Genomic DNA, 27329 nt, shown 5'->3' with positions numbered 1-27329 from the left:
TTCTCAGCATCCTTCTTGTATTGTAATAACCAAAACTGGACACAGTATTCTAGATGTAGTCTGACCAGTGCAGCATAGAAGAGAATGATCACTTCCTGTAATCTCAACATAATATCCCTGTGATGCAGCCAACCATCACATTGGATCTTTTCACAACTGTCTCACACTGAAGAAGTACTCCCCATTCTACCTTGTAGTGTTGATATATTGACTTCAAATTTGCTAAAATACCAGTTGTCTAAAAAAACATTTAAAAATATTGAAGAGCACTGGGTCTAGAATAGAATTCTGAGATGTCTCATTGCATACTACTCTTCATGTAGAAATTTATATTTTACCACTGGCTTCGGCCCTAGACAAATATCATAATATCTGGTGTGTTATGTTCCAAATGACAATCCATCTGCATTCGAAAGTCCCACAAGATCTTCATTGTCTCATTTTCGATAATTTTTTCCACTTTGTGCTCCCATGATTTTTCAGATACAGGTATGTTGTATTTTTTACATAATGAACAGTGGACTAATTTAGCAACTTGATACTATTATTATTATTATTATTATTATTATTATTATTATTATTATTATTATTATTATTATTATTAAATATACATCCATATTGTGTGTAGAGTTGGTTTTGGGTATCATTCATATTAATCCAATTCACAGTAACAATATTAATAATCTCTATCACATTTATCAAATTGAAGTAATCCTCATTATATTGTTTAAACATACATAAACAAAAAATGCCTAACTCCTTATCTTTATCTCTATCTTCCTTGTTCAATCTAAACCTTTCTCCCAGAACAATCTTATATTGCTGCTTCTCCCAGATGTCTGCCCACATCCCAATCTCCTTATCAAAGGTATCTTCCTGTCTCTCCAGTTGTAGATTTGTCTGTTTTATTTTCTTCGGTCTTTCTCCCTTTATCAGCTGTTTGTCAGTCCTATTTTTTGCTCCAGTCCTTGACTTACATGTTGATGCGGCCAATCTGTTCTCTCCGCTCCTTCTGCTGGTCTTCCTTTTCGTCGAACTGTTGCTTCTTTTGCTGGTTTTTCTGATCCATATTTTTCCCCTGTTCATATTCAATTTGCTGGCTTGAATAATCCATTTCATCTAGACCAGGGGTGTCCAAAGTTTTTTGAGTGAGGGCCAAATACAGAAAAATAAGCAAAGGGGGGGGGGGGCTGAAATTTTTTTGTACCAGTTCTTTGGGCGTGGCTTATTTTGGGGTGTGGCTTGGTGGTCATGTGACTGGTGGGCGTGGCTAACTGCTCATGTGACTGAGTGGATGTGGCTATGGGCATAGAAACTACTCAGAGGGCTAAAAAAAGTAATTTTTGACCAGTCCTCACACTTATGACCATCCTCACATTTATGCCCATTGCAGCATTTTTAACAACCACATCACTCATTTCACAACTGCTTCTCTTCACCACGGTTACAAGATAGGGTGCAAAATGTAAAGATAGTTGTAGGTGTGAGGACCAGTCAAAAGTGTGAGAACCTGTCAGAAATCACTTTTTTCAGCCATCTGGGCAGTTTAGGCTTAAGTATACTATATGTGTGTGAGTTATATATATGTGCATGTGTATCTCTATGTTTGTGTACGTGTGTGTTTGTGTTATGTTGATTTTTAATGTAATATTTTTAAATATAATTATTCAGAAAGGCATGCGGCTGGACAACAAACAGTATATAAGCCTAGTAAATTCATGTGTGGCCGGGCCACACAAGAGGTGACATATTGACACATGACTACTGTGTGTATTCCTAACTCGCCTATAATGTGAAGAACATTGCTCTCAGTGGGAGCAGTGATGCTGTCCTTTGGATTGAAGGATGGCTGGGATGTCAGGAGAAAGTTTGGTGGTTGAGACACGAAGGACTTCACAGAGATGGCTATCAGTCATTCTGGATCTCAGTCTGCTTTTGTTCTGATTTAACAGAGAAAATGTTTGTTCACATATGTATGTTGGGCCGAACAGGCTCATCATTCTTTGCGTGGCGTCTCATCAGAGGAAACTTGGCATGATCCAAACTCTGATAGAAGTCAGGAGGAGAGAAGCTGATGTTGACTCTTCAGAGAATCATCACATTGCATTTCAATCAGTTCTAACTGCAGACTCTCCTCCACTTCTTCTGCATCCACCAGGAAGGGGGTCGAGAACAGCTTGATTTGTTTTTCAATGACAGAAAAATCTTGAAAACGCTGGTTGAATTCTGTCACGAGAGATGTAATTACAGAAACATATTTCTCCTTTTTAGCAGAAAGGTCTGCCTTTGGAAAAGCAGACTTGATTTCAGACAGCGCGGGAAGTGTGCAGCATTAAAGCTTCGTAGTTGTGTCTCAAACAGGCGGAGCTTTACACAGAAGGCTTTCATGTGCGCATACAGGTGTGACACCAGCTGTTCTTTGCCTTGTAGGTTCTTGTTCAGTGTATTCAGATGATGAGTAAGATCAACTAAAATGCCAGGTCTGCCAGCCACAGAGGGTCACTCAGTTCATGAAGAGGTCGGTCCTTCTCTTTCAAAAAATTGTCGATTTCTGATCTCAGCGAATAAAACCGCTGCAGCACAGAGCCGCGGCTGAGCCAGCGCACATCAGAGTGGTAGAGTACATCCCCGTATTCAGCATCCACGTCAGATAAGAAAGCTTGAAATTCCCTGTGGTACAGTCCTCTAGCTCGAATTATGTTGACAGTTTTTACAACAGTGTTCATCACATCGCCCAGCTGCACAGTCTTGGCACACAGTGCTTCTTGGTGGATTATACAGTGCATCCTAACAGCCTCACCTCCGCTCTCTTTTACCTTGACGCACACCATGGATGCCATTCCTTTGCTCACCCGTCATGGCGGAGCTCCATCCGTTGTTACTCCACAGAGCTTGTCCCATTTAAGCCCCATCTTTTCAACTGCCTCTGACACAGCGTCAAAAATATTTCCACCCATCGTTGTGCCTTTTAGGCTCATCATATCAAGCAGCTCCTCCATTACAGCAAAATTATCATCGACTCCCATAAAAATTAAAAGCTGTGCGGTGTCTGTGGCGTCTGTGCTCTCATCGCATGCTATCGAGTAAAAATCAAAAGCACAAGCTTTCTCTCTCAGCTGAAGTTTCAGGTTAGCTGACAAGTCCTCGATTCTCCGCACCACTGTATTTCTGGATAAGGTCACGTTGTTGAAATCCTGCACTTTTTCCGGGCACATTACTTCTGTGACTTTGATGAGGCGCTGCTTTATGAAATCACCGTCTGAGAACGGTTTGCCATGCTGGGCAATAAGTTTTGCGACTTCATAGCTTGCTGCTGTGGCGTTTTCCTGTATTTTGTTAGCACGAAATAAAAACTGTTGTTGAGCTTGCAGGCTAGCTGCCATTTGCTTGAATTTCTGTGCTCGTTTGGCACCTGTGTACGATGCGTAGCTCTGATGCTTGGTCTCATAGTGCCGACGGACATTATACTCTTTCATCACGGCAACATCTTCATTGCAAATCAAACAGACACACTTTCCGTTGATTTCTTTAAAGAAATATTCATTTTCCCACCGTGTTTGAAATCTTCTACACTCACTTGCTATCTTGCGTTTCTTGATTGCTGCCATTTCTGGTGACTCGTGGTAAATATTTAGGACTATATCAGAGGCCTGAAAACCTGGGACATTACAATACAGATGGATACAGTCAGTCTACTAAAAAGCAACAATATGTGGATATCATCTTCATTTAAGGGGGGAAAATGTTTCATATTCATTCATCTTGGCCAGGGTGTCAAACTTGGTCCCTTAAGACTTGTGGACTTCAACTCCCAGAGTCCCTCAGCCAGCAAAGCTGGCTGAGGAACTCTGGGAATTGAAATCCACAAGTCTTAAAGAGACCAAGTTTGGACACCAATCTTAACTTTGTTTTGTATTTGGTATGAACTTGAAACTCCCTTTGTTATTCCCTGCCCAAGGGGTGGAGGCGCGAGGAGCCTCACCAGGCGGCCCGAGGAAGGCGAGGCTAGAACTGCTGGGGTCGGGCACGGCCAGCAGCCACTTTCCCGCTTGCCGCTGCCTCCGCCCCTCCTTCGTTATTCCTGCCCAAGGGGTGGAGGCGAGGAGCCTCACCAGGCGGCCCGAGGAAGGCGAGGCTAGAACTGCTGGGGTCGGGCACGGCCAGCAGCCACTTTCCGCTTGCCGCCGCCTCCTCCGCCCTCCTTCATTATTCCCTGCCCAAGGGGTGGAGGCGCGAGGAGCCTCACCAGGCGGCCCAGGAAGGCGAGGTACAACTCCTGGGGTCGGGCACGGCCAGCAGCCTCTTTCCCGCTGCCGCCTCCTCCTCCGCCCCTCCCTTCGTTATTCCCTGCCCAAGGGGTGGAGGCGCAAGGAGCCTCACCAGGCGGCCCGGGGAAGGCGAGGGTACAACTCCTGGGGTCGGGCACGGCCAGCAGCCTCTTTCCTGCTTGCCGCCGCCTCCTCCGCCCCCTCCCTTCGTTATTCCCTGCCCAAGGGGTGGAGGCACGAGGAGCCTCACCAGGTGGCCCGGGGAAGGCGAGGGTACAACTCCTGGGGTCGGGCACGGCCAGCAGCCTCTTTCCCGCTCGCCGCCTCCTCCGCCCCCTCCCTTTATTATTCCCCGCCCATGGGGAGGAGCCGCGACCCTCGCAGCGAACCACCGGGCAAGCACCGGGAGGTGGCCGAAAAGGGCCATATTCATTATACTTTTAGAATTTGCTGCGGGCCAATAAAAACTGACCCGCGGGCCGCAGTTGGCCCGCGGGCACTGTTCCCTCTAAGCTGCGCGCGTGCGCAAATGCGCACTGCTGACACGGTCTCCGTGCACAGAAAATCTGTGCTGCGCAGCTAATCAATGCCTGTCAAATTACGTTGATTAGCTGCGCAGCACAGCTTCGGCTAGCTAAAACTTTTAGCTAGCCGAATCTGTGCTGCGCAGCTAATCAACGCCTGTCAAATTACGTTGATTAGCTGCGCAGCACAGATTCGGCTAGCTAAAAGTTTTAGCTAGCCGAATCTGTTTGAGTCTTTTAATAAATCATGTGACTTGAATGGATGGATTTAATAAATGAATAATAATAAATAATAATAATAATAATTAATAAATAAAATAAAATAATAATAATAATAATAATAATAAATAAATAAAATAAATGAATGGATTTAATAAATCATGTGACTTGAATGGATGCGATGCTGGCATGACCCGCACGTCTGATGTTGCTCACAGTGGTCCAAGGGACCGCTCAGGGAGTTAGTGTGCTTGCTCAGACTCGTGAAAAATTAGAGGGAACATTGGTTGTCAAGGTTGGAGAGCCCTGACTTATATGACTGGTCCTCACATTACAACCGTTTCAGCATTCCCCACGATCACCTGATCAAAATTTGGGTGCTTGGAAGGCAGCATGTATTCATAACAGTTGTTGCATCTTGAGATCATGTGATCACATTTTGCAATCTTTCCAGCCAGCTTCTGACAGGCACAGTCAATGGGAAAGGCTGGATTTGCTTGGCAAACATGTGCTTCACTTAACAACTACAGCACTTTTCCCTCTAAGCTGCGCGCGTGCGCAAATGCGCACTGCTGACACGGTCTCCGCGCACAGAAAATCTGTGCTGCGCAGCTAATCAACGCCTGTCAAAACTTTTAGCTAGCCAATTCTAGCTAAAAGTTTTAGCTAGCCGAATCTGTGCTGCACAGCTAATCAACGCCTGTCAAATTACGTTGATTAGCTGCCCAGCACAGATTCGACTAACTAAAAGTTTTAGCTAGAATCGGCTAGCTAAAACTTTTAGCTGGCGAATCTGTCTGGGCAGCTAATCAACGTAATTTGACAGGCGTTGATTAGCTGCCCAGCACAGATTCGGCTAGCTAAAACTTTTAGCTAGCCGAATCTGTTTGATTCTTTTAATAAATCATGTGACTTGAATGGATGGATTTAATAAATGAATAATAATAAATAATAATAATAATAATTAATAAATAAAATAAAATAATAATAATAATAATAATAAATAAATAAAATAAATGAATGGATTTAATAAATCATGTGACTTGAATGGATGCGATGCTGGCATGACCCGCACGTCTGATGTTGCTCACAGTGGTCCAAGGGACCGCTCAGGGAGTTAGTGTGCTTGCTCAGACTCGTGAAAAATTAGAGGGAACATTGCCCGCGGGCCGTAGTTTGGACACCCCTGATCTAGACTTTTTGTTGCTTCCACTAGTTCATGGGCAGTTTGATTTTTGTTCATTGTTCTTTGCAAAATGTTTTCCATTTTCCCATCTATACCATCAATTGAATCCATAATATTTTGGAGCAATGAAGTAATCTCATTAAAAAGTCCTCTCATTTCCACAGTGTCAACTCCAGTCATAACAGCAATAAAAGTGAAATAAACAATAATGTCACAATCTAGTTCAGAAAGAGTCCAAATTTCCAATCAATAGTAAATGGGGCTCTCCTCTCAAATTCCCATGCTGCCTTTTTCCAGCAGGTATTTATTTCACTCAAAATTCATTTCTTTCAAAACAAAGTCAATTATTTAAATGAGCGAGTTCCAGCATTTACTCAATATTCTGATAGTCCAAGGTATTTTTCAAGTTCTTTAAGTCTGCTCTGTGGTTTTAGTCTTTTATTCTAGCTTCCCAGAGTCTTTTTTATAAAATGTCTTTCTTATTTCCATCTCTGGTACGCATAAGGCAATAAACAGTTAAAAGTCACAGCCACCAAATATCAAATATTCCTTCCCTCCTCTGTAAATTTCCAGAAGTCTAGGAGTTGCTTTTCCCTTGTCAGTAGATGGCACTCTCAGCTAACTTTTCAGCATACATATCTTTATCAAATCTCTTTTCTTTTGCTGCTTAAACAGTTATATTTTTAGAACCTCTTCTCTAGGATTTTTTTTTTGTTTTCCTTGGGGTAATTTTTAAACAAACAAAAATCATCTCACCCAGAAACAATCTCTGTTCACTGTTCTCTTCGCTCCTGCACTTTCTTAGATGTTCTGGCTGTCCCCAGCTTCATGGTAGGCATGTTGACTGCCGCTGCTCCTCATCTTCTGATGAGGGGGATTTATCAAGTCAGGGAGGAGAGATGCTGCTCTCCTCAACCTGCAAAGCTTCTTTTACTTCACCAACCCTATAGGGTGGCTATGACTCCATTCGGAGCCCTCCAACAGGGAGAGCATGGAGCGGGGCCACAGAGCTCGCGGTTCTTGCCTCTGACGCCACCGGAAGTACAGCCAGAAGTCTACATATTGGGTACAATTGTTCCACCAACTACAAATCCATTTGGTAGAGGGACAATCCATCTTACAACATTTCATTGCATCAAGAAAGAGGCTACAGTCAACTGTATCAAGTATCTTACTAAGTTTAGGTACAGTAATCTGCAGCATTCCCTTGGTATACTAATCACTTTGTAAAAAAAAAAAAAAGTAAGATTGATGCTAAGCCAGCAGATCTGTCATTTCTATTTTCCTTTTTTAAAAATATGGAATAATAGCCTTTCTCTAGTCTTCTGTTATCAGTGCACTTTAGGAATACTCAGAAATTAGTCAATGATTCTGAGATTATAAATTACTTAATTTTAACTATAATATTCTCCTTACATCAGTGCAAGAAATTATGCTTCTGGCAATCCAGCAACATTTGAACAGACAGTTTAATTATAAACAGATATGGATTAGATTATTTATAGAGCATCATATTTTGGATGGTTGAGATTGTATTTATATATTTGATAATAGACTATGGATGACATAATAGGAGTGTTCCGATATTTGAGGGGCTGCCACAAAGAAGAGGGGTGTCAAATCTATTTCCGAAACCATCAGAAGGCAAGACAAGAAACAATGGATGGAAACTAATCAAGGAGAGAAGTAACCTAAAACTAAGAACAATTAACTAGTGGAATGGCTTCCCTTCAAATGTTGTGGGTGCTTCATCACTGGAGGCTTTTAAAACTGGACAACCATTTGTCTGAAATGGTACGGGGTCTCCTGCTTGAGCAGGTGGTTGGACTATTATTCTATGTTCTGTATAATCTATTTCCTTCAATGTAAACAAGCTTTTACTGTAATTTCATCATCAAATCTCAGCTATTTTAATTCCAGAATAAAAATATATACATTATATCAATTGTGAAATTTGCTTTCAAGAAACAATATTTTCCTACCATATTTTCTATATTCATGATTGTTCCATTTACTGCTCTCAAAGATACGGTAGTGCTGCTAAAGAGCAGACATGCAATCTGGGGGTTCCCCTTGACATATGATTCCTGACAGAAGAGCAGGTGGAGGCTCTGGTCAGAAAGCCTGATTATCTGACAATGTTCACCTGATGATTGATATTTTGATATAACAGAAATTGGAATCAGCTATATTAGTTTTGAAAAAATCTTTGGTATTTTTCATATTACTTTTATGAAGAATGGCCTAAAAGGTTATGGGTTTCCACCATATTTTTTCACTATCTTACAATTTTATATCTTCATCAAGCAGTTAGTTATTTTGAATTGATTTGTCTCTTAACCTATCAAATTATATGTATTTCCCAACCTCAGCATCTTTAAGATTATTAAAGTTTATTCAAATCACATGGCAATACAGTTTATGCTGAACAAGCCTAATTTGCTGCTTCCAAGATATATTTATAGACTTGGGTTTACAATTTGTGCAGATACTATCAAACACTTGAATTTATATAGTTTTTAAAATAAGTCATAAAATGTTGAATTAAAGTTAGTTAGATGTATATTTGAACTGTGGAATGAAAAACTGGAATACTATATCCACTTCTAGAGAATCAATGATTCCAGTTGTTAAGAAACAAAAAAAATATGATTTAAAATGAAATTATTTCATTAGATGAAATAACTAGGCCCTTTAGAAGAATGTTCAAAATGGAGAAAATTGCAGTTTTATTGATTTCAACATATGACAGCAAAATTTTTGGGAAGAAACATTAAGAATCTTAATGAGAAATGGAACTGTATTTCTAAAACATGGATTTTGTCATTTTAGACAGAACTGTGGCTATATTGAACATGGGACATCGAAAAGAAACTGTAAATAAGGATTTTAAGGAATACATCTACAAGACTGTTATCTATTTTGAAAAGCCTATGTTCTAAAAATGAGAAGATGAAACAATATATTTCTATGTGGTCTAGGTTAATTATTAGTTTGACAAAATTAATTTTGCATTATTACCTATGTTTTGTCCCTTTTAAAGATTTTCCTTCTTTACAGCATAACCACTCTTTCCCCCATCTTTGCTTTTTTAATGTTTGTGCTGTATCTTTTTGTTATTTTACTATCTATGTGTGCTTTTTTTTTCTAGAGCCTTTGGACAGTTCTGGATGGACTTACCAGCTGCGACTTTTCCAGATGAAAAGACAGTGAGGTTAATGATTTTAGCTCTTGTTGTCCCAAAGCTAGACAATGGTAATTTGGTCTACGTGAAACTACTTTTGAAAGTGATCTATAATCTGCAGCTGATACAAAATGCAGCTGCTTCCCTATTAAACAGCATTTACTGATTTAATGGGGGGGGCTCATCCTGGAAGTGCTGATTACTAGCAGGCTTTGGATTCAAAATCTATTAACTATGAAATGCTATATGATTTAATCTCTTGTAAATGATGTGTTTGGGTGAAATATGCCTACTCAATGGGTGGGGCACTATGAGTATCCCTCTCCTGAGAGATTAAGGGGACAGGTGCCCATAAAATGGCTTTCCCAGTAGCACTATCCTCATTCTAGAATACAGTAATCTGCCCCTTGAGATCAGAATTCCACTTTCCCCTCTTGACACTTAGGAAAGAGTGAAAAAGAGTTTATTTTTGTAGGGCCTTTTTAACTGAGAATAGAACAAACCAAATATAAATATGTAGTAAGGTGTTTAATTATCCTTAATCACACATAAATGCATATGACTTCAGCTCATCATAACAACAAAAGCAAATTTGGGAATAACTGCTCTTTTTAAGCCTGGAAATAAGTATTTCAACTCCATTATTTTCAATGTGAAGTTAACTAAATATAGTTTGACTGTAACATCAGTAGCATTTCAGATATGTGTTAAAGGCAGTAGTTTTGATTTAACTGTTTCCACATCTCACAAGAAATTATTTTTAGTGAGTTGTCAGAAAAAGGTTCATAAGACCCAACACATAAAAAAGTAAAGAATTTAATTTTCTGTGAAGCAGTACTCTTCAAAACAGGGCAAGCCCATTAAGTGTTTTGGCTTAGACTTCCCAAGCAAGTTTTCTCAGATTAAAACATGAAATATATTCAGCCCATATTACTTATATGCTCCGTTTGGTATTTCAATATACATACAGACTTTTAAAATATGCTGTAATATCATTTACATTGTCCAGTTTAAAAACAGAGTAATTAACGAAGGAATCACTTAAGAGCATTTATTCTTTTTTTTTAAAACGCAGCATTTTTTGAGATGTCAGACTAGATGTAGGAGGAATAGCAGCCCAATTCTTTCGGGTAAGTAAACGCCTAAAACACATACGAGATTTTCACCGTGTAAGCGGAAGGTTGAAGCAGCCCTTCCTCTTAACCGGAAGAGCCTGTTAGCTTGCTTTTGTTACGCTTTTTTTTCCGCCACGTCGCTCCGGACAGATCGAGAAAAACACCTTAGCAGAAAACACGGTGGCGAGGAATAACGTCACCCAACTCTCCCTGTCCCTGCCTGCCCAGATTACACCATTCAGGCCCTCCTTGCGATTCGGAGGGAGAAAAACGGGGCCCTTCCCCGCTCCAAGATTTTAAGGCCACTCGCCGCCCTCAATCCGGCTCACCTCTCCTTGAAGAAACGATCCAGCCCCACTGTGGGGCGTGGTTGACCAAGTGCAGACCAGGCTCGGCTACGCCATGGCGACCACCTCAGCCGCCCAAACCTGACCCGGCTACTCCTTCCCCTCAGCTTCCGCCGCCTGCCCCTCTTGTTGTCACTGCGAGAGAAACAGGAGATGGGCTCAGGGCCGGAAGTTGTGCCGGAGGAAGCTCCGCCCACCGCTTGAGCCGCCAACGGTAGTTTCGGTGTCAAGGGAGCTGATTGTCTGTTCCAGTGGTCGGCTGTGGAGTGAGGGGGTCGGGGAGCTGCTAGCGGCTGTTATGGACGCGTTCCATTCCCCCAGGCGAGCGTTCCTCAGGAGTGCTTCAGCTGAAGCTTTCAGACCGAAGACGCTGCAACTTCCCTTTCGGTTTTCGCCTCTCCTCTCCTCTCATCGCGAAGGCTGACTTCACCCGTTGCAACGATAGGGCATAGTTTTAGCTTACTGGGTGGTTGCTTAGTATATTGCATGAGCTCTGCCGGTGGTACAAGTAATCCTCGATTTAGAACAGTTCGTTTTGTGACCGCTCAAAAAGTTACAAAAAAGTGAGTTATGATCATTTTCACACTTATGACTACTGCAGCATCCTCATGGTCATGTAATCAGAATTCAGCCGCTTGGCTACTGGTTCATATTTGTCAACAAGTACAAGGAAACAAGTAACAATATAGACATAGACATGGACACATGAAAAAATTGGCACAAAAAAAAGGGATATAAATAGGCAAAACATAGCCATAAACACATAGAATGATTACATATAATTGGGGACAGTAGGACAGGGATGGTAGGCATGCTGGTGCGCTTATGCACGCCCCCTTAGGAACCTTTTAAGAAACATGAAAGTTCCACAGTAGACTTTATTTATTTATTTATGACCCTTGCAGTGTCCCGGGAGTTATGTGATCACCTTTTGCAACCTTGTGACAAGCAATGGGGAAACCAGATTCATTTAACAACCAGATTACTAACTTAACAACTGCAGTGATTCACTTAACTATTTTCATTAAGTTTTCATAAAAGGCCCTGTGACAATTTAAATTTCTGAAAATATACTATTTGTATCACCCGCGCATAAGTTTAGTTCAAGTTATGTAAGTGAAACTAAATGGCGCTATAGTGCGACCTAGGGGTGAAATCTAAAAATTTTCCCTATCGGTTCTGTGGCTTAATTGGTGGGTGTGGTCAAGTGACTGAATGGGCATGGTCAATAATAATAAATAATAAAAATAATAAAGTATACAAAACGTGGGAGGCACCGGTCTACCTTCTTTAAAAATAGAGGCTCTGGTCTACCAATTGCGTTTTACTGAGAGGCCCCGGTCTATCTTCTTTAAAAATAGAGGCCCCGGTCTACCAATTGTGTTTTACAGAGAGGCATCAGTCTACCAAGTGCCTTTTTTTGGCAGGCACCAGTCTGCCTTCTTTAAAAATAGAGGCACTGGTCTACTAGCTGCCTACAGCGCTGATCAGCTGTAGTGCGGCCCTTTGAAGTGCCACAGCCGTTTGCAGATATATCACCACCAAGCACTTCAGGGACAGAGAAGAGGAACAGCGAGGCGTGGGCAGTGGGGGGGCAGAGTTTTTTGCTACCGGTTCTCTGAACTACCTGCTCCCATTGCTACCAGATTGCACGATCCGGTCCGAACCGGGAGCATTTCACCCCTGGTGCAACCGCAAACAAAAGAGCCTCATCCCAGAATAGCTTGCGCATCTCTCCCCACACCACCCAGCTGTAACAGACAAGCAGAGCTGATAGCCGGTGCCCCCCCCACCCCAAACCCAATCCATCGCGCGTGCGAGAGGCATGTGCAGATGACAATACATGGCGCATTACTGTGGAACCGGTGGGCAGTTAGAAAATTTTACTACTAACAGAGATGCAAAAGTGGGCAGTAGGTATAAAAAGGTTGACTACCCCTGGTATACACCATGATGAAATTACATAAACACCATCATGATGAAGTTACATAAATGCATACTTTATACAGTTATCATTACTTGTATCGGCCGCTGCCACTTGTAGAAATTGCTGATACAAAACTGATTTATATATTATCAGATTTTGAACATCAGCATAAGAACTGAGGTACTATAATAGAGTTATGAGAAGATTCAGGTTTTGTGGATCATGGATGTATAAGATGCATAAACATCTTGGCATCCTGGCATTTAAAAGACTTGATGGTTGCTTCTTAATATAATCTTTTGTCTTAGTATTTCTGAGGAGACTGCTTATTTCAGCATGTATTCTGCTTCATCCTAGTGGTAACATTGACAACAAACAAGGATACCATAGACTCAAAGATGCTGTTTCAACCGTAGCTGAATTACTGAATGCTGTCAAGTGCTCTAATCTGCAAGCAAGTTCTGAAGAAAGTAATGCTCCAGGTAAATTATTCCTGTTTCTCATGTACATGCGTGAATCCTGGAAGGGATCACATGATCCATTTCATTTTAGATCTAATTAATTCCCTATCGTCTGTAGCAAGGGTCCCCAACCTTTTGGACTTCAGGGACCACCAAGTTCATAATTTTAAATCCAGCAGACCACTAATATGAATCCAGAGCGCCGCTTGCTGAAGCACCTGGACTCCCAGTGACTGGATGGAGTTCTTCAGGCATTCTCCCTCTCCCACTCCTTTCTTTCTCTCTCATCTTTCTCCCACTCATTCTCTCTCATCTCCTTCTCTCTCTCCCCCCTTTTCCTCTTTCTCATTCTTTCTCTCCCCCTCTCCCCCTCATTTGCTCTCTCATCTCTCTCTCCTCCCTCTCCCACTCTTTCTCATTCTGTCTCTCCCACTCACTCTCTCATCTCTTTTCTCTCTCTCTCCCCACTCTGTCTCTCTTTTCTCCCCTCATTCTCTTTCATTTTGTCTCTTTTCTCTATTTTATTTTGTGCGGCATCAGCATTCTGCCTCGGTATATTTGCCCAGCCGGTGGCACAAAGCAGCCCTCGTCTCCTGCTCGGACTCCTGGGACTCGGAGCAGTAAAAGGTGTCAGGTCCAGGAAGCAGCCAGATTTTGCTCTCCATTGTGGATGCCAGATCGGCCCCTGCAAGCTCTCATCTCTCAAGGAGCTTGGCCGAAGTTTCTCTCCTCGAGAGATGAGAGCTTGCAGGGGGCCAATCTGGCATCCACAATGGAGAAAATCTAGTTGCTCCCCGGACTAGTCGCCGTTTACCACTTCGAGTCCCAAATGGCAGGAGACGAGGGCTGCTTTGTGGCACCGGCTGGCACAAATATACTGAGGTGGAATGCTGACGCTGCACACGTGCATGTAGTGCTTTGCTCCCACAGCTTCCAGCCATCGCAATCGCTGCTTTGGCCTGCTTGTGCCGCCCCTCCCCCGCAGCAACAGCACCATTATTTCATTCCTGATGGGAGAGGGTTGTGCTCCTTTTTGCGTGCCACCCCAGGGCAGAGATTTCCAGCCCTGCCATGGCCGGTCCCATATTCCAGAGCTGTAGTAATTACACTCACAGGACTGGCCCATTGGTCATCCCGGAGCAGCTCCTCCACCAGAGTACACCGGCAAAAATATGAAGATTTCTCCACAGACCACCAAAATTTTCTCGCAGACCACCAGTGGTCCTTGGACCACTGGTTGGTAACCGCTGATCTGTAGAATCTTGCTCCAAAAGATAACTTGGAAGACAAGAAGTCATCAAATACAGCTGGATAGAAACAGCCTCTTCAAAAGACAGCACATTACCATTTCTTTCGAGGTTGGCATTTCACCCTCCCTAAGAGAAAAAATTATCTCCTGACTCCCAGCTACATGCATCCACAACCTCCCCAAGGAGCCAGGTTATACATATTTATTCCTATTATAAGTAAAACTTATGTGTGAAAGACAGAATACTTGGTAGAGTATATCATAGAATATTGTTGGAACAAATGTCCCAACATTAGGCATTGAAAATTTTGTTAATCCCCATCACTACTTTTCTGTATTCAGATTTAAACTAACTTTGCAAAGGATTTGGAGAAATTACCACAAATTTATAGAACAGCAATGAGGGTTAGAACTATAATGAAGAGTACAAATTAAATTCTATGAAGAGATATTAATGGAGCTAGATACTTATAACCTCGAGAAAGCTGAAGCACTACTGTATGTTATAGCACTTTTCTATTAAACTCCATAGAAGACGATATGAATTTAAGTTACAAAAAGACATATTTCAATTGAATGTTAGGAAAACCTTCCTCACAAGTAAAATCATGGTGGGGGCTGGAATGTTGAGTTACCCTGGGATGTTTTCTAATCCAACCTTACCCAACCTGTCCAATCTTTGTTTTTTGTTAACATGAAGGCTAGACAGTCTGAGAGAATTGAAACTGAATTAAGTTTCAATTGAATTAATCCCTACATTAAGTGTGGGTCTAAACTCAGTAACTAGAATGGCCCCTTCCAATTTTAATTCCTTGGAATATTTCTCTATTAAGAGATTTGACACTGCAGTTTGTTTCCTTTGTCTTCAGTTTAGTAGTTGCTGCCCTTTTCTTCCACCAGATCTAATAAAAAGGACTTCTGGATAAAATTACCCATTTAATAAATTGATCAAGATTAAATATTTTTTAAAAAATGAACTAACTTTCTTACATTTGATTATTCATCATTATCTTTCTAGAATTCAAAATTAAGGTTTCATATATACATTAAAGTTTCACATGTACTGTACATTTAAAAATTTGTCTGCCACAAAATATTCTGATATATTAACACTTCCTTTAAGGAGTTATTTCTAGTTATTTTCATTAGAATTCATATATTTACCATGAATTCAGTGATGAGTAATAACAATATATACACATATACATTTATATACTAATGCACACAAATAAGTACACACACACATATATATATAATCAGTTCATCAATATTGGTTATTCTAGGACACAGCACCAGTTTACAACATATTGCCACTACAATGGACAAACTATCCAACAGTCATGGAAGTAATCTATTTAAATATCAAATTTTTCTTCACATATGCTATGCCCGTTTTCTTCATAGTCTTCTCTTGTTACTACCATATCTTCAAAATCATCATTTTCAGAAATCAACTTTCCACCTTCCCAGGAATAAGTAATAGAACTGAAAATAAATAATACACCCTTTTAAAAAGCAAGATATATAAAATTATGAATTAATATTAGTTTACATTAACCATACTAAGAAACATTTCTTGTATTATGCATGTACAATGACTGTACTGAAGACAAAGTCGGTTATGATTCATTTCTATAGGGGAAATGAACGGAATGATTACAAGTTATGCCTGCCCCATGTGAGCAGATAAAACCAGAAAATCAGAGCAAGCATATGAAATGGTGTACCTTGATGGAATATTTATTAAATGGATGGAGAAGTTTTAACTTATGTATTTGCTTAGAAATCTCATGAACAAGACAAGGTTTGTAGTAAGGGATGAATCTTTGTTGGAAGAAACAAAAATGGATGTATGTGTGCTTTTTCCAACTTCCTATATCTATAGAAGTGAGAGCTGGGTATACCAGGAAAATCATAAATTTTCACTGGCGTGGGAGTGGTTTATTTTAAAAGTATTTGTCGGCTTCTCTTCATTGGAAAGGTGAGAGACACCTCAGATATTTTCTAATTTAACCTTTGCCAAAGACACAAATCCTTTTATCATCTTGGACAAATGGCTATCCAAACTTTACCTTTTGTTAACATGAAGGCTAGACAGGCTGAAACCGGATTGCTACATTAAGTATGGTCTAAACTCATTAACTTGAATGGTCTCTTCCAATTTTGATTCTTGGACTATTTCTGTATTAAAATGTTTGACACTACAGTTTAATACCTTTGCCTTCAAAGACAAAGTGTCAAGTACATCTTGACTACAAATACAAAGTGAGTCATCAATATGAAAGAAGTAGGTTGGTTTATATATGCAACATCAATGAAGGCGTACTCACAATACAAAAATAGGAACCTCTTGCCACAGGATGTAAGAACCACTTTCTCTTAGTTTTCAGTAAAAGCCTTAAAACCTGGCCATGCCAGCTGACATGGCGTCCTGAAGGAGAAGCTGTTGGTGGAGGTGGTTGGTGCATTAATAGAGAATTACCTCCACCTCTTCCCTCCAAAGCCTTCGGTTTTTTTAGCTTGTTTTAGTTTTTGTAATGTTATTCTTTTATTTATAATTCTCAGATATTTATGTGTTTTATGTTGTCAACTCTCAGAGTTGCCTTTAACTGTGAGATAGAGGGCAAATAAATTTGATTGATTGATTGATTGATAGATAGATAAGATAGATAGATAGGTAGAGCAAAAGGAAAAAACTGGGAAAACCATGCATAGACAAAACAGATGAAAGCCGAAAAAAGAGGTGAGAAATTTTAGGAAGAAAAGGCAATATATAAAATACTATATGAATATTGTGGAAGCAAGAAAGATTTGTAAGGACAGGAAGGCATATAGAAATGTAAGGAATAATTTTAGTCTTTCTTTCTATTATATTCTACTTTAATATTTTGTCCACTACTTCTACTTCTTGTTTATAGGTAGCATAACACCGCTTACACCTAAAGGAATAATATGGTGAGTACATACATACATACATACATACATACATACATATATATATATATATATACATATACATACATACATACATACATACATACATACATACATACATACATACATACATATATATATATATATATATATTCATAGGTTTTCACAGGTATAGATATGTAGGTCTTGGTATATTCAGGTCTTTTCCCGTGTAAGGTTGAGAGTATCTTGGCGACATTTTGATGAGGTCTCACTCATCATCTTCAGGCTGGTGCTTTCGGCTTCGAGCTTCTGTGGGCAAAGCGTGGTCGGAGCTGCTGTCTCTCTATAAATACTGTGGGGAGGTGGGGAATGTTGCTGTGAGTGGGTTGGTTGGCTGTGTGGTTGCATCTTGATTGGTAGATGGAGTGGGTGTTTGCAGATTGGTCGGCTGCCTCGCAGCATCCTGTGTGGGTGTGGTCCTAGTCCTTTGTTCCTGAGCTCTGGTGTTGTGGCCTCTGGAGTTCTGTGATGTGATGTCTTGAGCAGATGGCTGTGGTACAGAATCCCGGGCCCTGGCCTGGCTCTGCATCAGAGAAGGATGCTGCATTACAGCCTGGGATGCTGCACCACAACCAAAGACCTACATTTATATATATATATAACCAAAGACCTACATTTATATATTTATATATATATGTATATATGTGTGTATATATATATGTGTGTGTATATGTGTGTGTGTGTGTGTGTGTGTATAGCCAACAATGCCAGAAAGAACCAGAATACATTCATTCCTAAATTAATATTAGAAAATTTAATATAAAAATTGAAAAATTACATTTTAAAATTAAGAAACCCTATTTGTAAATTGAAGACTACTTACTTCTCTGGTAGAACAACTGAAACTTCATAATCTGTTGGAGTAAGGCATCGAACCTCAGAATAAACACGATCTCTAAAGCCAGGGAACAGTGAATTCCCACCTGTTAAAACAATATTCTTGAAGAAATGAGGCTGCATTTCTGTGGACAAATCAGATTAAGATAATTTAATATTCTGAATTAATTTGTTTGGTTTATGGTAAAAGAAAAAGCAATTGCCAGTTTACATTTGCCTGAGAATTAAAAAATAGTAATAACTGGAATTATTGCTGATATTATGGAGTTCTGTAAGTGTAACAGGAACAAATATGGTCTTCCTGCTAAAAGGTCTTCACCTGAGCATAACTAATGCATACCCCTGTCATTCCCTTAATTGCAGCCACCTGATAGGCTTAAGACTGTGTTGTTAACCTGGAATAAACACATGAAGGCACTCCTACCATCATCTTAATATTTATGTATTACAGCTAAATTACAGCTTATATTTCACAATACTTGTTATATTTAATTTAGTTTTGTTCAGCGTTCTTGATAGTGCAAAGATAATTACAGCAGTTTTACAATAGCACAATACTAACATTGGTTTCCTATGTAATGTGTCATTATATTTTAACTAGATATTTAATCATTTTTAATGTTTTTATTGAATTTGATACCAGAGAAATCAGAACAGGAATTCTTGTACACCAGAAGCTATGTTTACAGAATAAAATATATTGGATTCTAAATTTATCTATTGCAAATTTTATAGATGTAGCATCCTTAATATAAATGCAAGTAGTCTTAGGGTTACCATGACAATTGTGACTGGAATTTCTGTCACTAAGCGATGCAGTTGAAAAGTGTGATGTCACATAACCACATAGCTTAGACCATTGACGTTGTTAAGTGAGGACTGCAGATCATTAAGTGAGAGCCTCCTTGCAACTTCCTGCCAGTTTCCAATAAGCAAAGTCAATAGGGAAGTTAGCAGAAAGTTGCAAGTCCCAGGTGGATCACAAGTAGGCTGACAGTGGTTACAGCGGGATTCAGGAAAAATAAATGGGTGGCTGTCATGCAGTCTGAGGGATGGCTGCTGCCTAGTGGAAGAATGTGCACAAATGGCTGTTGAAGATGGCATGAATATAGTGGGGGATGGGTGTGGCTGTGGCCAAGTGTGTGAGGATGCGTGACTGTCAAGGCTTAGCACAAATATGGCAAGGCCATGGTTGGCTGCTGTTGGATGAATCGGCAACCATTTTTGAGTGTGGTGCTGCAGGTGGGAAAGTGTGTATGAGGGTGTGTTGGTGGTGGTTGGGAGGAGTGTGTTTAGGTACCACAGTAAGGCTCCTACGAAAAAAAAGCCACTGGAATGTGAATGTCTTGCGATTTTCCCTGCAAGCTTCCCCATTGATTTGTGTGTGGGAACCCGATAGGGAAGGTCACAAATGGCAATCACATGTTGTAGGATGCTGCAACTGTTGAAGTGTGAGCTGGTTACCAAGCATCCAGTTCCTGATTGCATGATCATAGGGTTCCTGGGACAGTAAGAATCTTGAGGACCAGTTCAAAGTATTACTTTTTGGTGCCATTGTAACTTCAAATGATCACTGAATGAGTGATAATTGATTGAGAACTACATGTAGTTATTGCAAATATCAATATTAAAATAGTTGTAGACAATTAAGCCATTGCCTTTAAAACTGTAAGCTACTTGAGCAAAATAAAATGTTTTGTTTTGCAATATACTTCACAGATGGATCCTTGCATCTGTGCGACACCATTTTAATAAATGTACCTTCTGGCAAATTCTGAATTGAATAAACAATGGCTTCAGGAATTCCCATTTCTTGAATGCCAATATCCGAAGGATGGAAGAGTATTTCTGGAACTGCAAATCGCTCATTTGTAAGACGAAGTATTTGTTCACCAGTTTTGTACTTTCCACTTAACACCATTTCTTCTCTTGGCTACATCAAACAATTATAAAACACATAGTGGTAAAGTCTATATTTTTCATTAAGTGTTAGTCAACGACTATATTTAATATGCAAACACAACATACAACAAATTGACAAATGTTTGTCATTTACTTACACACATTGAAAACTTTAAACACTGTTACAGTGATTTTATTACCTTACAAAATCCTTTTTTTATTGTGCTGAAGTCTGGTAAAACATAATCCAACATCACTGTATTTTCTTCTTTCAACCTGGAACAGAATTCATTGAGAATGTATTAAGTAATTTCTTAAAGTTTCTCAAAACAATTTATTCCACAGCAATTTTTATATTTTAATATAATGTATAGTAACTTGAATACTCTTGAAGAATGAAATGGGCTTTTAAAATGATTATTAGATAAATGCTGGAGGTAGAAAAAATGTGTCACATCCTTGATCTTGAATATCATTATTTCTTCTATTTAAAATATTTTAGGTCACCTTTATGGGCAAAAATGTCTATTTAAAGTGGACTAGAAAATGACACACTACTTCTTCCGTGGATCAGATCACAAACTGAAATCCTAATCAAAGGTCTTCTCAAAGATCTTTGTCTCTCCTTCCAGATTTGTATGATGGGGCCCAGAAGATAAAACATTTCATACATGCTCAAAAGAATATCTTAATTACAAAAATGTTAGCCTAACTCGGTGGCATGCTTTTTTAGGATCAAGCCCTATAAATTTCTAAACTTTAATAAAATAAGCAACACTTAACCAATATATTTTAAAAGACCATACTTGGCAATCTCCATATCCTTGAAAAAGTCTTGTGAAACATAACATACATCTTCTTTCACTTGATTAATCACATGAGTTTCATCCATAACATGGAGCTGCCTAGAAAAATTACAATAAATTTTTAAAAAGTTATTCTGTTTGCTTTGCCAGTTTATTATAAGTGTTGAAGGAAATTTACTTAACTTTGTATTTTGTAGTCCACTGCAAGATTATTAAATCTGTAGAACATTTAATGTTCTACAGATTTAGGTATGCTACTAACTTTAATGGTAAATTGAGGAATTAAAATCAGAATCATATCAGTAAGTTCTAGTTAAGAATTTGTTGGGAAACACTGCTAAACTTCATAGATCCTTGAATCTGAAGGATATGGCATTTCCTTTCCAAGATTGCTCCAATGAATTCATAGGTAGATAATCAGAGAGCTTGAAACAGTTTTAGACGTCATCTATTCCAATTTCCTGCTCAGCGCTGTATCTCCTTTCTTATAATTTTAACTGTTGGTTTTGGTTTTGCTCTTAAGAACAAGAGAAAATAAGTCCCACATTTCCTTCTATGCAGTGGTGGAATTCAAATAATTTAACAACCGGTTCTCTGCCTTAATGATTTCTTCCAACAACCAGTTCACCAAACTGCTCAGAAAGTTAACAACCGGTTCTCCCGAAGTGGTGCGAACTGGCTGAATCCCACCACTGCTTCTATGTAAGATCTTCATATATTTGAAGACTGCTATCTTTTTGGAGGACTAACCCTAACCAGATAATTTAACTCCTCAGGCTTCCTTTGCATACTTCCCCCTGGATTTACTTTGCCACTGTCCATTTTTTATCTGTAGTGACAACATTTGAATAGAGTTTTGTAAATGGGACTTGATTTGTGCAGAATAGAACAATTACTCCCATGATCTGGACTTTTCTCCCGTTTAATGTACATGCCATCCGTGTTAGCAAACACAATTGAGACTGGCAACTTGGTTGTTAAGTGATCACTAAGTGAAACCATTACTGCGCTAATGATCTTACTTCAGCTTTCCTTAGCTTTATAGACCTGTGAAGGTCATAGTGTGAGATTGGTCATAAAGTTATTTTTTATCACCCTTGTAACCAGAATGGTTGTTACATGAGGCAGTTACTAAATGAGGACTATCTATAAGATAGCATTTGGCTTTTTAATAACTGCACTGCATTCCTGGTTTATGTTGAACTAGTAGTTAATAACAACAGAAGACAATCTTTGTCACATGTATTATGACAAAGACAAGTCTCCTCCAACCTATATTTGTTCTATACATTTTTTCCTACCAAGATGCAGAACTTTATACTTCTCCCTGTTAATATCAATCTTATTAATTTTAGTCCACTTCTCAAGATTTTCTAGATCTTTGGATATTGTCATTCAGTCAATTATCCATCTAACACCAGAATCACCTAGCCTATATTTTACCATTTCATTAAAGAGAATATCTTGAAACATTTTGACAGTTTTGTTGAGGTCCAGATACATACAGTATGACTACTGTATCCCTCTGGTTAATTTAAGTAGCAATTCTCCCAAAGATGATAAACTTAATCTAGCATGATTTGTTTGATGATGGGGTTCAATAAGGTACTTTTGTACAATCAAAATAAATGCTTTACCTGTAAGAGATTATTTCTTTTAAATGATTGGTTAAGAGTTTTCCTCCAACATTAATTCTGGAAATTAAAAACAAAGCTTGAAATTTTCATATAGTTTTAAAGCAAAAAAATTTTTTTATGAATAATTAAATATTTTACCTTATTATTGCTTCTTTCTTCTTTTTACTTCTACAGTAAGGCACGATGTGTGTAAAAGAATATCCACTGTCCACAATAATACAACACAATTCTGATGGGTTATCTCGGAAGTATCTATGGGCACTAAGAGCTCCAGCTAAAACACAATATGTCATATTATAGCTATTTTTATTAGCAGACTGACATAATAATTTTTAAATGTGTTGAATCAATGTCAGGATGAAGAGCACCTTATCTGGACAGTGGACAATATCACTCACCATTTACTCTGAGAACTGCTTGGAATTGGTATTCTTCAAATAATATTTCATTCATAGACTCTTGAATTGAGCTAAAGTTGAAATAAGGTTCTGTGATGATTATGTTAGTATCAACAAAATCTACCTGTAAAGGAAAACATTTCCAGAACTCGAAGTAGTTTTAAAATAAAACTTCAGACATAACAACTTTCCAATGTTAATTCAAAATCCATATTAAAGCTATATTTTATTATTAAATTGACCCACACAGTCCCACTAAGTTACTGTTCTGAGCAAGTTTCAGATTGTATCTAGGATTCTTACAAAATTGCTGGATAAAATGAATGAACAACCCATTTTAAATATATTTTCCACAATAAATTAATATATCAACTGGCAGTCCATTTTCAATGTTCAAGAATACCCACAATGATCAGTTGCATGTTTGGACACAGCACATTTAAAACTGAATGGTATCCGCAGATAATCCAAAGCAAAACTTATTTTCAATCATTATTGTAGCAACTGTTTTAAATACCATGATTAAATGCCTTTTACAGCTGTCTTACTTCTATATTCAAGGTAAAGAAAAATGCAAGTTACCTGATACATTTCTTTTCCAAAAAGGTAATCCCATACTTGCCTCTGAACATCCCAATTAACCAAGTATCCCTATTTTTAAAAAAGAAACAAATATGACACTTGCATAATTCCAATTTTTCAACTAATATTTGTTGGAAATACTGTATTGCTAAAAGAAATCAAAATGAAAATTCATTAAATTTTGATGAAAATGTAACTGCTTTTCCTCTGTTCAGCTGAATGAACATCCATGTAGGATGAAGTTATAATTATTTAAAAAATTAAGTGTGGAAAAATTATGTATATTGAGACATATTTCTAGTTACCTTCTGAAAAGGGAGAATATAAAAAAGTCCAGATGGATCTTTAATTTCATCCAATTGATTAGCTGTAAATGTTTTCAAACGAGCAGTCTTTGATCTGAACTGACAATTGGGAATGACACTGTGGAAAGGAGAAAAAAAATCAATGGATTCCTAAATACGTATTTAAACAAGCTATCATCTGTAAGTGAACAAAGCAAATAAAATACTGTCAATATCAAAACGTTTTTCAAAGGAAAAGCTCTATTAAGTTATATATTTTATTAGAGTTGGAAGCAGCAAACCAATGCCAAGGGGCCTAAAACTCTAAAATAAAGTTTCATATAGTTAAATTGAATTCTCAGTTCAATATTTCTCAAATCATTTATGCATATTTTCTGCAAAAAGCCTCATGATTTTACTCGCAGAAAAGCCTTAAAAACACAAATGAAACTTAAAGGAGACTCAGGATTTAAAATATTATTAACTCTTATTTTGAGCACCACACATAGACAATTATCCAGAATCTAGTTGGAGGATTAGTTCCTGTGCATCAGAAGGCTCCAAATAAACTAAGTTTGCTATGAGGTGTATTTGCGAAAATCGTTGATCCATCTGTAAATAGAAAAGAGATTCTTCCAAATTCCCCTTGGTGGAAAACATTTTATAATGAACAACACAGTTCAATAAACGACGTTTTCATATTTAAAAAAATCTGGGCGTTTGTTAAGGAACGTACAGTTTGGGAATGTTTCTCTCCATTCACGGTAACAATACATCCTGATGCATCCCTATATGAAATATGTAAGAAACTCCATATATTAATCGTAAATTGTCCTAAAACGATGTTTCTGAACACAGGGTTCCATCTTGTCCATAACTGTTTCCAAAACCAAGCTCACCTGACATGAGCATGACTGTACCCGATCTTGGCATTATAAGCGCCGTTATCCAACACGAGCGTCGCCATTTTTCTTTCATGTCTAGGTCCCTCGACTCCGCCCCATTGCCTAGGAAAAAAAAACACCTAAAACCTCCGCATCAGGCGAGGAAATTTCCCTGGTTGTAGGCTACTATTGCAATGTTCCCACGAATGGGAAAAGACCCATACAGATACGAAAATCGCCAAACAGCGGAGATACATGCATATAAAAATTATTATTCTAATTTATAGCTCTTCCGGTTCGTTGTTTTAGTTCCGGGGTGGAGGTGAAACTAGTCAATTTAAACAAGACGCGGTAATATATAAAGCGGTTCTTCATTCTTTATAATGTCTGACTTTCTAGGAGTGATGATTTTCTTTTTAAAAAACGTTCGCACATTCAAAAACTCCAGGTCATTGCCATTACCCTGGCATGAGAACGGGAGAATATAAAAGGGATTTCTGCGAGCGATTTCTAACCAAGTTTAAACCGGAATCAATCCTATCTTTACAGTAACATCAATGCTTTGTAGATCGGCGGAGTTTGATTTTTCCCCCCAGCTCCCCAATTCCGAGTAAATATATATTTTATTACACAGGAAGGCTGGAGTAGTCAATTACTTGGGGCCCGATTTTGGCAGGTTTGTTTTTCCTAATAGTTAAAATATATTTCTCCATTACTCTTAGTATAAGTAACTCAGTTTGCCACCGGATGTTTGTATTTATAAAGAGCTACAAATAACCTATACAATGAAGTGTTTCACTATATCTTATATTTCTGTAAGAAGTATTTCTTCTCAGGTAAGAAGAACTAGCTGCAATGAGATTAAGCTATTCAACTGGATCACACCTGTGAATCACCATGTAATGCACGTTTGCAGATTTTAAAAATACATTTATAATTTTAAATAGTTTAATGGAAAGTCCCACTGGATTTTTCTTAGAGCCTTGTAATAAACAACAATCCCTTTCCTTGATTATCTTCAATACAGGGAGACTAATGTTCTGTAGCTTCATGTTTGTAAGCTAACAACATGTAAAAGAATATTATTGACTAAACTGGCTGAATTTCAGAAGGTGACTCTACTTATAAATCTCTATAATGAAGATCAAACTATAAAAACAGGAATACAGTAGAGGTAGATGCAGCAGAGGTTGATTATAACTTGGAAAATAAAACTGATTCTAGGGAAAGGTAGAATGAATTATAAACAAACGAGAATAACATGCAAAACAGTAACTGTCTACAGAATTATAGACTTATTGCATCTTTTAGGGGAATGTTATTCTCTTTTTAATGCTAATTTATTGTGGAAAGTATATTTTAAACATTCATTTCATTCAGCAATTTTAAGAAACTCCTAGATATTTTCAAGTCTCCCAAAACATTACAGAACTAGAAGCAGTTCTAGTGAATTGCTAGAATTGATCTGGCCTCAAAAAACCTAAGTCTTTTTTGTCCATATCTCAAGACGTTTTTGGTTTGAAGAATATTTATTGCTATATCCTGAATCATCCCTCAGAATGGTGTTTTCTAGACTAAAGGAAGTTTCATCTGAGAGAAACAAAACATTCCAAACTTCTTAAAAATATTTGATTATTTTATTGATTCATTTTTTATTCTTTCTTTCCTTCCTTCCTTCCTTCCTTCCTTCCTTCCTTCCTTCCTTCCTTCCTTCCTTTATAAAATTTATTGGCCATCTATCTTACCTCAAGGTAACTCTGGGTGACTTGAAATTATAAAAGATAAAAATTGCATAAACTAAAACATAAATAATACAAAAGCAAACACTGCAGCCCAATTAAAGATGGGGAAGGCAGGAGCAGGATGGGGGTGGGTGGGATCTGTTGTTTATGCTCCCCCATTAAAGCCCTTACTCTGTGGTGGCAAGATGTCCCAGAGGGCAGGTGCAGTGACAGAAGGCCTTTCTTCCTGAGCTCCACTAGCCAGAATATTTGGTAACATGCCTTCCCTGCCAGCACAGGTGAGGCTGGTCAATCCCAGCAGGATAAGACAGTCCTTCAAGTGGCCAGGACCAGTGCCATGAAGGGCTTTAAAGGTCGTTACCAACACCTAGAAATGCATCCAGAAGCGAATTGGCAGCCAACGCAGCTCATAGAGCAGTGGTGTTACATGGGCCATTATTTGGGCCTCAAGAACTGTCCACGCTGCTGCACTCTGCCTCAGCTTCTGAATGCTCTTCAACGGTAGAGCGCATTACAAGAAGTCTAATTGTGAGATGAGTAGGGCCTGAATAAAATTTGGTTCATTGCTACTTCAAGTCGAACTAATTTATTGAATCAATAAAGCAAAGGAAAACCTATTTGTTAAATATTATTGCTTTTTCTCCATTATCCATCTTTCCTGGGAATGATAGCATGCATTCACAAGAATAACTATTTGGCAGACTGTTCCAAGAATGGAAGCCTACTTGCAGGACTAGGATTTTACAACTCCCTTGTCAGATGCAGCATCTTTACATGGGAGCGATGCAATCCTTGTCATAT

At 38.7% G+C, this 27329-nt stretch overlaps 2 protein-coding genes across 3 annotated transcripts in view; both read right to left on the bottom strand.

The window, feature by feature from the left end:
- SCYL2 (SCY1 like pseudokinase 2) overlaps positions 1-10979 on the bottom strand; it is a 39619-nt gene extending 28640 nt beyond the window's left edge. The window contains exon 1 of the mRNA XM_058189872.1: positions 10826-10979. The gene's annotated coding sequence lies outside the window, so the exon portion shown is untranslated. The remainder of the gene's footprint in view (positions 1-10825) is intronic.
- A 4408-nt stretch (positions 10980-15387) lies between these two features.
- ACTR6 (actin related protein 6) lies at positions 15388-25091 on the bottom strand. 2 transcript variants are annotated; one of them, XM_058189874.1, is made up of 11 exons: positions 24802-25091; positions 23924-24041; positions 23619-23687; positions 23037-23107; positions 22777-22912; positions 22639-22695; positions 21002-21100; positions 20396-20471; positions 20055-20226; positions 18280-18418; positions 15388-15965 (listed from the first exon to the last, which is right to left on the bottom strand). In XM_058189874.1, the coding sequence occupies exons 2-11, from the start codon at positions 23971-23973 to the stop codon at positions 15836-15838; spliced, it is 999 nt and encodes a 332-aa protein (XP_058045857.1). In that variant the 5' UTR covers positions 23974-24041; positions 24802-25091; the 3' UTR covers positions 15388-15835. The 2 variants fall into 2 exon arrangements, with proteins under 2 accessions (XP_058045857.1, XP_058045856.1); XM_058189873.1 differs by having other exon boundaries at positions 15390-15965; positions 23037-23160.
- Between the last annotated feature and the right edge of the window lie 2238 nt (positions 25092-27329).

The sequence above is a fragment of the Ahaetulla prasina genome, chromosome 7, assembly GCF_028640845.1.
Source record: "Ahaetulla prasina isolate Xishuangbanna chromosome 7, ASM2864084v1, whole genome shotgun sequence".
Lineage (NCBI taxonomy): Eukaryota > Metazoa > Chordata > Lepidosauria > Squamata > Colubridae > Ahaetulla > Ahaetulla prasina.
This window is presented reverse-complemented; position numbering and strand designations above follow the sequence as displayed.

Excerpts from the sequence above, each read along its gene's own strand:
- ACTR6 (XM_058189873.1), bottom strand. The coding sequence starts at position 24,869 with ATGGCGACGCTCGTGTTGGATAACGGCGCTTATAATGCCAAGATCGGG. Across the intron at positions 24,042-24,801 it reads TACAGTCATGCTCATGTCAG|TGTCATTCCCAATTGTCAGT; the intron begins GTGAGCTTGGTT and ends TCCTTTCCACAG. Across the intron at positions 21,101-22,638 it reads AAAGAAATAATCTCTTACAG|GCAGCTCCATGTTATGGATG; the intron begins GTAAAGCATTTA and ends TAATTTTTCTAG.